At 56.7% G+C, this 12,807-nt stretch overlaps 1 protein-coding gene across 1 annotated transcript; it reads right to left on the bottom strand.

Moving 5' to 3' along the window:
• Positions 1-1,454: 1,454 nt before the first annotated feature.
• On the bottom strand, positions 1,455-6,006 carry NRROS (negative regulator of reactive oxygen species). The gene is made up of 3 exons (XM_075417723.1): positions 5,890-6,006; positions 4,372-4,495; positions 1,455-4,127 (listed from the first exon to the last, which is right to left on the bottom strand). Exons 2-3 carry the CDS (start codon positions 4,477-4,479, stop codon positions 2,160-2,162), a joined length of 2,076 nt encoding a protein of 691 aa, XP_075273838.1. The 5' UTR covers positions 4,480-4,495; positions 5,890-6,006; the 3' UTR covers positions 1,455-2,159.
• Positions 6,007-12,807: the final 6,801 nt, after the last annotated feature.

Below are 12,807 nucleotides of genomic sequence, written 5' to 3' on the forward strand. Positions count from 1 at the left end.
TCTGCCTTTCCCCAGTCACTGAGGACCTCTCCTGATCTCCGTGATCTTGCAAGGATGATGAACAGCAGCTTTGTAAGGATGTCAGCCACTCTAACAGTGGAAGCTCGTCTTCTTGCCCTGGCATCCCTTGCAGGTCCCCGAGCCTCGGCTTCCCCGGCATTGTGCCCTGTGCCCAGCTAAAGCTGCTAACACCTGCGGTGATGGAGGAGCGCTGAGTGTCCCCCACACCGGCTCAATACGAGCAACAATGCCTACGATTTATCCATGTGCCAGGCACCGGGGTTCCTACCTGCGTGCGCGCCCACGGCTGCGCCCCACGTTCCCCTGCCAAAAGGAGAAGCGGCGGTGGAGGAAGCGCACACATCCACCCTCCGAGGCCGGCCCCGGCCCCCACTGCGGGGGGCACAGCCCCAGGGAGCGGGGTGCTCACAGGGGCACCCTGCCAGCGGGGAGACGCTGAAACGCGGCTGCCATTTCCACTGCTGGCACAGGCCCGCCGGAGGACAGCACAGGGACATATTTATAGGTCACTGTTGTCCCTCGGGCGTGCGGCTTACGGGCAAAGTAACGGCTGAAACAGGCTGAGGGATTCCCCAGCTGGGGCCTGATTTGGTTTTGGCTATTTTGGTCTGAAATAGGGCCAGAAAGCAGCCGTTTTCTGAGACAGATTGACAGCTGGGTTTCCAGAGCCTTGCCAGTGCTCGGTGCCCGCAGCACCACCAGCTGATCCAGCATGGTTTTTCCAGCCTGGCCCAGCAATCGGCCACGCAAGGCTCACGCATGACCCCGGTCCTCGTCCCCACGCCTGTGCCGGGGAGGATGCCGCCGCGCTGGCCCTGCTGCCAGCCTCGGCTCCCGCTGCCTGCACCTGCCTGCGCTGCCCCGCCGGCATCACTCCCAGCCCCACGCCATCCTCGGGCGTCTCCCTCCACCACCTCCCAGGACAACCCCGGTGTAAAGTGGAGTGACATGGGGCTGGCGGGGTGGGTCAAGCCCCCAGCGCACCCCACTCCACCCCACCAAGATCATCTGAGTCCAGCCCCCGTCACCCCCACACTGGCACTGCCGCTCGCTTCCCCGCACCCTGTGTTCCCGTTAAACTCAGACACGCGTTTCACTGGAGACATCCCGACAGCACCGCAGGAATAACACTGCTCCAGATCTCAGCAGGGCTTCTGAGGTAGCACAAACCACCACCACTTCTCGTTTCCACCCAACAGTCACCCTCTGAGGAACGCAGCCGCGCTTGCCCGGGTAGCGCGCTGCGGTGCGGGAGAGCCGGTACGTGCTGCGATCGGGGCTGGGTGGAGGAACCCCCCACGCTGCCAGAGCCAGCAGCCCACGAGAGCGGGGCTTGCGCAATGAGGAGGAAGGCTTTCTCTTATCTCCTTTGCATCTGTTTAAGCCAGCAGTTGCTGGAGAAAAAGAAAACAACGATGAAATATTACCAGTGGTATAATTTATTCTCCTGTCTTTCAGTCAGTATTTTACATTGTTGCAGCTTGGGCTATTTTTAATTGGCTCATCTAGCTGGGATCACGACTTAACCAAGCAGCGACACCCCAAAATGTGTTTTTCAGCCCTGCTGACCACGCCTGTCTCATCAGCACACGCACACGGGTGCCCGCCCAGGGCTGCCTGCCAGTTTGCCAGCACGGGAAGCTGTGGCCACAGAGACCCTTCTGAGCAGCACCCATGGGATGCTTGCTCCAGCCTGGGGCACTCTGTGGTGGTTGGTTGCAGACCCGGAAAATGTTTTGCATTGGAGAGTTGGCTATGTGGGTGAATAAATAAAAGGAACTGCCTGAAAGGGAGGAAAAAACAGTGCCAGGGGGCAACTGTCCATGCCCTTTGGCCAAGAGGTGTTTGGTTTCATGTCCGCTTGGCTCTCACCAACATCAGCTGAAGGTTTCTGTTGAAGACGTGTCCCTTGAGGATGGCCAGCGCGGCCCCAGGCTCCACCACCAGCCACAGCCCCACACTCTTCGGGTACCCTTAGGGCATCCAAAGCAGGAACAGCAGCTCTCCCAGCACGCCCTGGTCCTCCATCCATCAAGTCTCCATCTCGCCCACCTCGGAGGGGTTATCACCTGTAATCCTGACAACCCACTCGCATTCACCGTTCCCGAGCCCTTCCTCCTCCTTCTCCTCCTCAGCCATCAGTAAGGACTGGACAGCCCGCACCGGCTCTTCACCATTTTCAGCAGCTTTTGCTTGAGTGTGAGGAAGACGACAGCGAAGGCCACCAGGAGCGTGAGGCAGGTGGGCAGAGCCAGCACCAGGTAGAGGAGCGCGAGGTTGGCCGTCTGCCAGCGGCAGCTCTGCAGGACAGGCTCCGGCAGCGCCCTGGGGCTCAGCGTGCGGGCAGCATAGCTGCAGGTCACCTCCTGCGCATCGGGGACGAGTAGCCCCTCGGCCCGCTGCAGGGCGTCCCACCAGCCCAGCGTGCAGCAGTTGTAGGGGTTTCGGCTGAGGTAGACCTCCCGCAGGGTCTTCCCCAGTGGTGTCTGCGCAACGTCTGGCGGCAGAGCCGGGAGGCAGTTGTCCCGCACGTCCAGGCTGTGCAGTTTCAGGACTCCCAGCGAGGTGGGGAAGGCGGTCAAGGAGTTGCCTGACACATCCAAGCGCACGAGACTGTTGAAGGCAGAGAAGTCCACAGCAGTGGAGGAGAGGCTGGTGTTCCTCAGAGACAACACCTGCAGCGTCAGAGCAAGGTCCTGCAGCCATTCCAGGTCCCCAGACAGCGCCTGATGGTTGTCGGAGAGGTCCAAATGCATCAGTGACGTCCCCTGGAAAGGGTGGCCACCCAGTCCCCGCAGACCACAGCCGGCTAAGGAGAGATGAGTCAAGGTCTCGACACCCCTGATGTCCACGCAGGGGGGACTCTCCGCCTCGCCTGCAACAGCTGGCTGGGGACAGAGGTCGACCCGGTTGTGGCTGAGGTCCACGGTAGCGATCTTCCTGGTGTAGGTGAAAACCCCAGGAGGAAGTGCCCGCAGCCTGTTGGTGCTGAGGTTGAAGAGCTGCAGGTTGGGCAGGATATCCCCGGTGCCCACCTCCGCCCCCAGCTCTGCCAGCCGGTTCTGGCTGAGGTCCAGCTCCGTCAGCATGGCTAAGGGATCCCCCTCCGACAGGTCAAACGTCTCCAGGCAGTTCTGGTTGAGCTTCAGGTGGGTCAGGGAGGGCATCTGGGCCAGGAAGCCCTCTGGCAGGTACCAGACCTGGTTCTGGCTCATGTCCAGGAGGCGCAGGGAGGAGAGGTTGCTGTGGCAGATCTCATCCCAGAGGCTGACCGTTGTGATGTTGGTGGAATTGCCATCAATGAGCAGGAACTGCACCGTGACATCTGCCAGGGATGTGCCGTTGGGGAGGCGCTGGTAGAAGCTCATCTCGTTGTCCTTCAGCAGCAAGGAGTGCAGCTTGCTCTGCCGGGGCAACACGGGGAAGAAGAGGAGGCGGTTATGGGACAGGTCCAGCACCTCCAGCTCAAAGAGGTCATCAGTTTCCAGGGCCAGAAACCACTCGATGATGTTGTTGCTGACATTGAGCACCCTGAGCTGGGTCAGGCCAAATTCCACTACGCACGGGAGGTAGTTGTAAGCTATGTTGAGCCTCTGCAGCCTCTGCAGCCCTTCAAAAGCTTGGTCAATCTCAAAGATGTAGTTCCTCTCCAGGTTCAGCTCCAACAGCTGTGTCAGGTTTGTGAAGACAGACGAGTCCAGCCTCATGATGATGTTCCTGGCCACGGACAAGGACTCCAAGGAAGACAGGTTCCAGACCAAAACTGATACCATGTCCTCAGTGAGGCGGTTTCCAGCTAGATCCAGGGTCCTCAAGGCTGGCAGAGCAGAAAGAGCAGCTGCTGTCAGCGAGTAGTTAGTGCAGAGGACGTTGTCTGCCAAGGAGAGCACATGGAGGCCTTGGCTGCTGAGGAAGGTGCCGGGCTCGATGAGCTCCAGCCGGTTCTTGGTCAAGCTGAGACACCGCAGCTGGTGGTAGGAGAGCAGAGAGGCACTGCCCAGAACCTGGATAGTGTTGCCATCAAGCAAAAGCTCCTCGGTATCACCTCGAAGATTTCCTGGGATGGAGCTCAGCCATCTCCCAGTGCAGTCCGTGGTGCTCTGCACCTAAAGCAAGGACATGTAACGCCGCTCTGAGAGGCGGAAGATGGGGGGAGATGAGGAGGGACAAGTTTGGGGAGCAGAGCGAGGATGGAGGAGGTAGCTTTGTGGTTAGAGCCTCGGCACCCCAGTCCACTCCTTAGCTAAGCCAGTGGCTGGGAGGAGGAAGGTCTGGAGATGCTGAGGCACCTGGACATTGCAGGGCAGGACAAGCAGTCAGCAGGGTGAGGGTTTGCAAAAGAAGACTTACGAGCTCGCAGCCACCGGCAGACGTTGCCCAGGCCGCAAACGCCCCGATTCCCCACCGCACTGCCAGGAGGACCAGAAGCAGGGAGAGACCAGGGAGCGGGGCCTCCATCTCAGCGGTGGCACTCCTGCGGAGATGAAGACAGAGGTGAGAAAGTCAAAACCTGCAGACCACTCATCCCGAAAGCCCTAGGTTTTCCTGGGGAGCCGATCATGGCAGCAGTGATCCTGGTGCACGGCTGGCCTCCTGCCCACGGCTGCTGCCTGCACAGCTCCCATCGTTGCCTCCGGGAGCACTCAGAGGCCTTGGGCTCCCAACATGCCATACTGGTAGCCACCGTGCCCTATGAGACCTGAGCCACGGTGAGCTGCCCATGGAGAAACGACAAAGAGCCCCAGCACCGAGCCCGCCCACCCCAGCCGGAGCCCTCATGGGGTTCTACCAAGCAGAGCCTGGAGGGCAGGAGAAGAGAAGGGACGAGGAGGTGGCAGCCCAGTCCCCGCACAGGGCAGTGCGCATGGGAAAGGCACCATCGTCGCTGCACAGCTGCTCGCAGACGCCACTGAACTGCAACCCTCAAGCAGAGACTTCCCCCCCACTGCCAGGGCTCGCATCCCCCCTCTCTGGCACCAGATGCTCCCCTGGGGGACACCGACCCAGCCACCACCGAGTCCCCTCCAGCACCCCTCCTTGCCAGAGGTCCTCCCGAGGAATGGGAGGCTCTCCAGCACGAGGAGCCCCGTTACTAACTTGGTGGAACTAGAGCTGACAGCATTTGCATCGGGGGAAAAGCTCAACCTCAGGCAAATGAGCAGTGAGGGCTCGGCGAGGGCTCAGCAAGCAGCGTTCTCATAACTGCCAGCGCTTGAAGAAGAAACAGGGGGTTATTTCTGGCAGCCTGGGTGGCCAGAGCCTTGCAGCACAGAGGGAGCAGGGATGTCCCAGGTTGTCTCCTTCCTTGGGACAGCCAAAAGCGTTAAGCTGCTGCCTTACCAAAGCGGCATTTATTAATCTCGTGGGGATGGGAAGGAAGCCCTCCCAAGCCCTCGGTCTCCAGCAGTGCCTTGCACCCAGGCACGGTGGCAGGAGAGGGACCCTGCTGTGTCCTCGCTGCACTCCGGCTCGCCTTCAGCCCCTGAACCCCTCCGCAGAAGCTCACGCTTTCCTTCGCCCAGTTCAGCCTTTCTTTGCCGCCCAACGCTGCCCTTCCCCAACACCAGAAGAGCCTCCATCCTCCCCAGCTCCTCCCTGGGGCCGCGGGGACGGCGCATGCCCAGCCAGGAGAGCGGGCGGCAGCACTGGCAGCAAACCCCTGCCCGCAGCGGAGCACACATGCAAGAGTCTGGGAGCGCCCGGGGTGCTCCCCACGGTGCCCGCCAGCCCACGCAGCCGCAGCTCTTGTGAGCATGGGCATGAACGACGCACGGCCACCACGGATCTTCAAGCTGGCGAAGGGGGCTCCCCAAAACCCCCCCGGCGGAGTTTTCCCCCCGGCAAAGGTATCGGGGGGCCGTTACTCACCGCGTGGGGCGGCGCGCAGGGTTTGCCGCAACTCATCCTGCAGCCGGCGGCCCCTCCGGCTGCGCTCGGGGGGCTCCTGGGGCCAAGGGTAGGTGCGACCCGCTGGGTCTCTCTCCCACCCGCTTTCTCACTTAGCATTAATATAGCCTTTGCGGAAGGAGCTAACGGAAACTGCAGTCACATGGAGGCAGAGAGCGCGGCCAGGCACTTCGCTTACTGATCTCAGCACTTAGAACCCGGGTCATGCACTCGCAAACAGCTCCCCAGCAAGGAGGAACCGTGGGGGCCAGGCAGGCAAGGAGGGGGACGCAGGGGGAACTGGCCCCTGCCAAGGGTCACGCAGCTTCTGGCTCTCCCACTGCTCCTGGAGACAAGCCAGCTCTGGGGACAACCCTTGCACCGTGACTGCTCTGCGTAGCTCCTGCAGCAAAACCCCTGCAAGGTTTCAGGCAGCAGAGTCAGTGACCCGGGGGGTTTCTTGCCTGCGGAGCCGTGCCGCTGACCCTGATGGGGATGGAGAACAGCCACTGGCACTGCCCTGCATGGCACCCATTCCCATTGCGTGCCTCTAGGCCGCTGCTTGCCTCCAGCACCCAGCACAGGGGCTTCGACAGGAGCCAAGGGATGCACTTCCCGCGGGGGAAGGAGAAGGTGCCGTCATTTCCCGTTGTATCCCAAGCCAAAGTTGCACGGGTCCCCCCATGTTGAGTCACCCCGCTGTGGGACACCAGTGGCCAGCCCCTCGCGTTGTCTTGGTGAGATTCAGGATGCTCAGATCCCACCGCCCACAGAGCTTTGGGTCTCCTGGGGCTGCTCGGGATTCTGCCAAACACAGCACCCAGGGTGCAAGTCAGACCCATCTGGACACAGGGACCTCCCAAGTGCCAATCCCTGTGTGAAAGTCAGCATAAATGGCTTTTCCCACAACTGCCAAGGCAGAGAGAGAGAAAAATCCACATTTACAAGGCAATATAAACAGGGAGGCCCTCTGCCTCCTCACCCCCATCTACCCCTGCTCTCCATCTCCCCACCCCACGTCTCCCCTCTCCCAGGTTCTTCACACACCCCCAGATCAATCCAGCTGCTGAGGGGGAAAACAGTTTGCCTGGATTTACCTAGCTGGGAGAGGGTTCGAAACGACCAGGAAAGGATTCAGCCCTGCAACAGGGGCCTGTGCAGTGGCATCAGCAGGGACCACCCTGCGAGGTCCATGCACCACATCCCAGGCATCGGCGCCAACAGGACCTTCTGCAGCAGTCAAGAGATGAAACGTGTCACTGCAGCACACCAAGCCCCCACCGTGGGACTTCACGGCCTGGGTCACCCTCACCTGCCAGACCAAGCAGCCCCCAAACTCCTGCAGCCAGCACAAATGACTGGGGAGGTGTTTTTTCTGCCTTCACCCTAAATTTCATTTCTTCTCTGGAAGAAGACTCAACTCTCCCATGTCACTCACGAAAAAGCCCTGTGGTTTCATTTCCTCCATTTTCAAGGAAGTCTGAAGCATAAAAATCAAGAAGGAAAAGAGAGAAGCACTCTTCATCCAAGTGAACCAGAGCAGATGGCAGAAGCTCTGCAGTGGGGCAAAATTCTCATGGTGTTGCTCAAGGTCACATGAAGGGCTGAGACTGGTTGACAGTTACAAACCCACTCCTCAGAACCTTGCCATGAGCCCGACCCACCCCAAAACCTCTCATCTGATGCCTGGAGAGGCAGGAGCCGGCAGAGATTCACCCCAGACCTGGGAAGTCCTGAAGCCATAAAACTGGAGCATCCTCACCTGTGATGATTCCCAGCTCTTGGGTGATCCGGAAGCTCCTGGGAGACTTCCGATGAGGTTCCTTCATGTGGTGCCACCAAAGAAGGTGATGAGCAACGGGCCAAACCAGCTTCTTCCCTGTAGCCCAGGAGGAACTGGGAGAAAAACCAACGTGCTTCATCCCCATGCTTCATCCCCAGCCCACCACTTCAGCTGACCGAAGCCAAGCCAGCATAACCCCCTTTTCCCAGCAGCGAAGGTGCCTGCTGATGGGGCACCGGGGGATGGGAGAGCACCCACGCTGCCAGGCTGTGTTTCGCCCACCCTGTCGTCCCTGGAAAGCAGCCACAGCCCGGGGCTGCTCCCCACAGAGTGCCCGCTGGCTCTGCACTGGGGCAGCCGGCCGCAGCCTTGCGTTTCACGCTTTCCCCACATCCTGCAGCCAGATTGTTTTGAAAACATCTTGAAGCTGCTGCTTGCTCTCCTCTTCCTCTCAAGCAGCATCATGCCCACACCCAGCCCTCCCAGTAAGGACTGGATATGTGTTTTGAGGGTGTTTTGTTTTTTAATATCAGCACAGTAAAGGCATAGGGACTGAGCTGCCAGGAGCTGCTGGTCTGAACAGCTCTTCATGAAGCTCCAGTCCAGCTCAATAGCACAGGTGGATTAAACTGAAGGAGATTCAGCCACTTGGAGCGATGTCCACAGATGCAGCTGCAATTCCTGCAGCTGTAGGAGAGGACTGGGAATCCCCACATGGTTTCACACCCAGTAAGCCAGTGAGCTTCCTCCATTCCTCCCACCTCTTCTTCCCTCCAAGCCATCTTTTTTCCATAACAACCCTCAAATTGTCAAGTGCAAAGAGAAAAGTTGCAACGAGAGGACAACCTCCCGGTCACCCCTGGACTGCTGCACCCAGCACAGGACCCCATGGGAGAGGAGAAACTGCAACAGAAAATGGCAACCCCATCGCTGCGCCTCAGCGTGCCCCTTGTTTTCCTGCAGGAAATGTGATATTTTTCCAGAGTGGAAACACCAAGGAAAAGGTCACTCACGGTTCACACACCAGCAGGACCACAGCCTGGGATGAGTCGGGACAAAGTGAAACAGAAATGCTTCTCCATGGGCTTCCTCTACTCCCACTGCGATGGAGAAGTGGAGACAACTAAACAAGTCGCTCCACAAGGGATGAAGGCACAAAGCATTCCCGGAAAGCCTCTGGCTCTGCTTGGTCTCCAGCATTTTGCCTGACAAGGAGAGGATGCAGGAGCACCCCTGCAAAGGGAAAAAGAGACAGGGAGAAGACCCAGCTGCTCTGGGAAACGAGCCTGGGAAGGCTTCCATAAGTACCTACAGAAACATTATGATCTCCAGGCTCACAGGAAACTGCAAACAGCATTACAGAAAATACTAGGTAGACTCGAGCGACTGATTCTTTCGCAGCAGTTCCTCCCTCGTTGGACCTCACCAGAAAGGGAGGAGCGGCCACAGGTGAAGACCTCCAGCCGCTCATTCCCAGGCACCGTGGTCAGTGAAGACTCTGAAAATTAAAGAAAATGCAAATTTTATCTTTAAAACCCACATCAAATTCGCATTTGCTACTTGGCTCAAGCATGCACAGGAAGCGCAAACATATCAAGCAGACACAAGCGAAGAAGTTATTTAACATAATCACCTGCTCTGGATAAAACAAGGGAAGCTGAAGCTCTACCATATCTCAGAAGCTGCCAGTAGCAGTAGTTGCCTCTAATTTAAGATAACTATGAACGTAAAAAAAGGAGACAGATCATACATTACCTAGCTAAAATGTCTAGCTGGATGGCTTAACTTTAAACTGCAGCTCTGGAAGTTCACCTGGCTGAATTTCTCGACGGGAACCCACCCGGTTTATCCCCAGGGAATAATGAAGGACGTGCCCCGTCCCAGGGTGGTGCGGATGGATCGATGTACACAAGCACCTCTGCAGCCCCAGAGCTGCAGCCAAACTGGAGATCTGCAAGAAGCACAGCTTCCCTGCAGCGTATTTCTTGCAGGGGAAACCGAAAGACAAAAATTGGCAATTTATAATCAGCTTCAAAATCTTCTCCCCCACCACCCCCCCAAGCTGTAGCCAAACAACCTGCTTGCTTGTTTACCTAGCCACGCTCAGTCTTCTTCGAAGGAAAGAATTGCTAGCACTGACATTAGTCACTAAATTAAAGCTTCAGGCTCTGGTTTCGCAGCGGCTCGTGTACCTGGGAATCCCCCGTAGTGAGAGCATCCTCCTCCAGGCCGACTCCACCGCCCCGCTCCTGCTCCCTGCCCAGCAGCAGCCCACGCTCCTGCCTGGCTCTTGCTCTACAAGTCCCTGTTTATCCACAATCAGGCTCAACTTTGCTCCCCATTTTCAGCCGTCAGGAGTCTCCTAGCTCTTGCCAGGTTTTCTGATGGAAAGAGGGAAGAGAGAAGGCTTCTTTGAACCCAGAATTACTTCTGAGTTGCTCTGAGCAGAGAGTGGGGCTTGCTCGCTTGCCTTTGCAGCAACGTGCTGGTTGCTGACACCTGCAGACATTGGGGCTGCGTGAGTTTGAGGAGGAGGGGGAAGGAAATAACCCCACCAGACTGACAATGTGCAACATGCCTGCAGGGACCCCAGTGAGCATCCAGCACGAGGAGCTCGGAAAGTGACGCCTTTGGGCTTGGAGGACATTTGATCAGGGACCTAGATGCCTACCAGGAGACCCACAGCAGCAATTTTGAGCGAGGATCTCTCCTTTGACCATTTAGTCTCCAAAAAGTGCAAGTATCCTCTACAGGGCTCAGAAGAAAGGCAGAAATAGGCATTAGTAGAAAGCAAACCCCATGTTTCTGAGCGTGCGGCGCCATGCGGGAAGGGAAGGGGGGAGCTGGTCAGTGGCCTGGCCACAGCCCCTTCCCAGACCCCCATGCCGGGGGACGAGGCTGCGCCCCAGTTTCCCTCCCGCAGGCAGGTCCAGCCCAGGCAGCTCCGTCCCTGCAGCCACCGCTCTTCCTTCTCCCACATCTGACAGCGTGCGAGATGTAAATGAGGAGGAAGCGGGCCGCAGAAGGGAGAGCCGCAGAAGTGATCTCATTTCCTCCTCTGCTTGCCCGCACGAGCAGCCGAGCCCACCCTGCGGCCAGGCTCCTGCCGCCTCTCGTAGCCTTCACCCACCCGCCTTTCCCAGGCTGGGGGTTTGAGGTCTGCGCAAGGGATCCACCACTACGCTGAGGAGAACCTCCTCCTCAGAGAGCGGCAGAGCGTCCGGACCACAAGGTCTTCGGAGCAGAGCACACAGCAGGACGCATCGGATGTTGAAGCAGTAGAGCCTTGGATTTCTGTAGCAAGTGGAAACCAAGTGCATCCACTCCCCTACGACTCAAGATCCGAGACAGGCGCTACTGGAAGTCCACATGCTCTAGAGAACTGCTTGCAATGTGTCTGCAAGAGAAGCAAGTGCCCGGAGCCAGAGGAGACAACTGACCTTTCCTCCCAGATTTCCTCAAGAGCTGGAAAGCCCCACGATCATGTGACTTACATCTACAGTTTGGTCTTTGGTTGCACCTAGACCTGAAAGTGTTGTCCAAGTTTTTCCCACAGGGTTGCCAGATTGATCTCAGTTTTGTACTATACAATAAAATAAACCAATAAAAACAATAAAAACACCAAACCCGTCTACTCCAAGCGGATTTACCAAAGTTTTTAGCATAAAACTGTCAGGACTGGAGGCTCTAAGTCACCAGAAGGAGAAGGTATGGACAAATCACTGCCATGACACCATTCAGCAATGCAAATTGTGGCAAGAAAAACTACTCCCATCTGTAGTCACACACACTCCCTTCCTGCTGCCGTTCTGCTTAAGAGAAGTGAGAAATTGTGTCATTAATGCGACGGGAAGTGAAACTATCTCAGCTTCTCACAGGGTTCAGCATATCCCACCCAGCTTTCCCCTCTGGCCAGGAGAGCCAACATCCCTGCTACATGGCGTTACTTCACAAGCAGCCCTTCTCAAGGTGGATTTCAGTCAGGGCTGGAAGCAAGCTGGAGCGGTCACACTCCAAAGTCTCCCTTTCCCTGGTCTTCAGCCTTGGGGCTCAGCATCCCTCCTTTCTAGTGTGATACTTGGGGGACAAGCGGCAGAGAAAAGCCAGTCTCTGCAGGGTTTCACAACTGGAGCACCCTCTTGCACATAGGACATATTCCTTGCTCTTGCTTAAGAAAATAGCAAAAAACCTGCCAGGATATAAGTTTCTTTGTTTTTTTTAAACAAACTCTAACACAAAGGTGGCATCGTTGTTGTATCTGAAACCTCATGCATGCAGCTGTACCTGTGAGAAACTCAAGGCAGGCTTTTACCTTTCAATTTGAGATCTGAATTAACACAGGAATGCAAGAGGTGGGAAAGTTCAACCAGATGCATCAAATAATAAAGTAGATCTTCCCCTCCTGTACTCCATTCTCCTTCCGAGAAGAGCAGCTAACAGTCTGCCAGTAAAGACAAGCCGCCTCCCAGAGATGCACAGCACAGTAGGGTGAGAGCACCGGGCCACAGGTTGACACTTAAAACCAACTTATTTCCACATTGCACACCCTCCCGAGTCCTACTACTGTTTGGTCCAACTCTGCTCTAGTTCTGCGTGCGTCAATTATTTTTCCAGGAATAAGACAACATTGTACGCTAAAGCCGAGATAAAATCTCTTGGCTGTTTACAAAGCCTGAGATCCTACCCTTGAGCTCTGCTCCTACGCAAGCCTCTGCAGAAGGGCTCAGGTGCCCAATGTCAGATGGGAGCCGGAGTGAGGAAAGCATTCTCTGTCATGTGAACACAAAGAAACCAACCAACAGAAAAAAAAAAAAAAAAAAGCCAAGACAAAACCCAGGTGGTGATTCAGAAGTGGCAGACATAGAGGCTGAAAAGCTTTTAACTACTGCAGTATCCAGACTATCTCACAAAAAAGCGTTTTGGTCAACATCCACCTCCTTACTGGCAGGTTTGTCCAGCGCTTGGTAATTATTAAGTCACCTACTGAAGCTGCCCGAGTGTACTCTCTGAAATTACTTTTTAACAGCAGTTGGATGCGGCTTACTTCTCCTAAACATAGGCTGCCAAAGAAACAAAAGAATTTCATAACCTTGGTTTAATAACTCGCAGGCTTTTGG

This window comes from Opisthocomus hoazin, chromosome 4 (genome assembly GCF_030867145.1).
Source record: "Opisthocomus hoazin isolate bOpiHoa1 chromosome 4, bOpiHoa1.hap1, whole genome shotgun sequence".
NCBI classification, from domain to species: Eukaryota; Metazoa; Chordata; class Aves; order Opisthocomiformes; family Opisthocomidae; genus Opisthocomus; species Opisthocomus hoazin.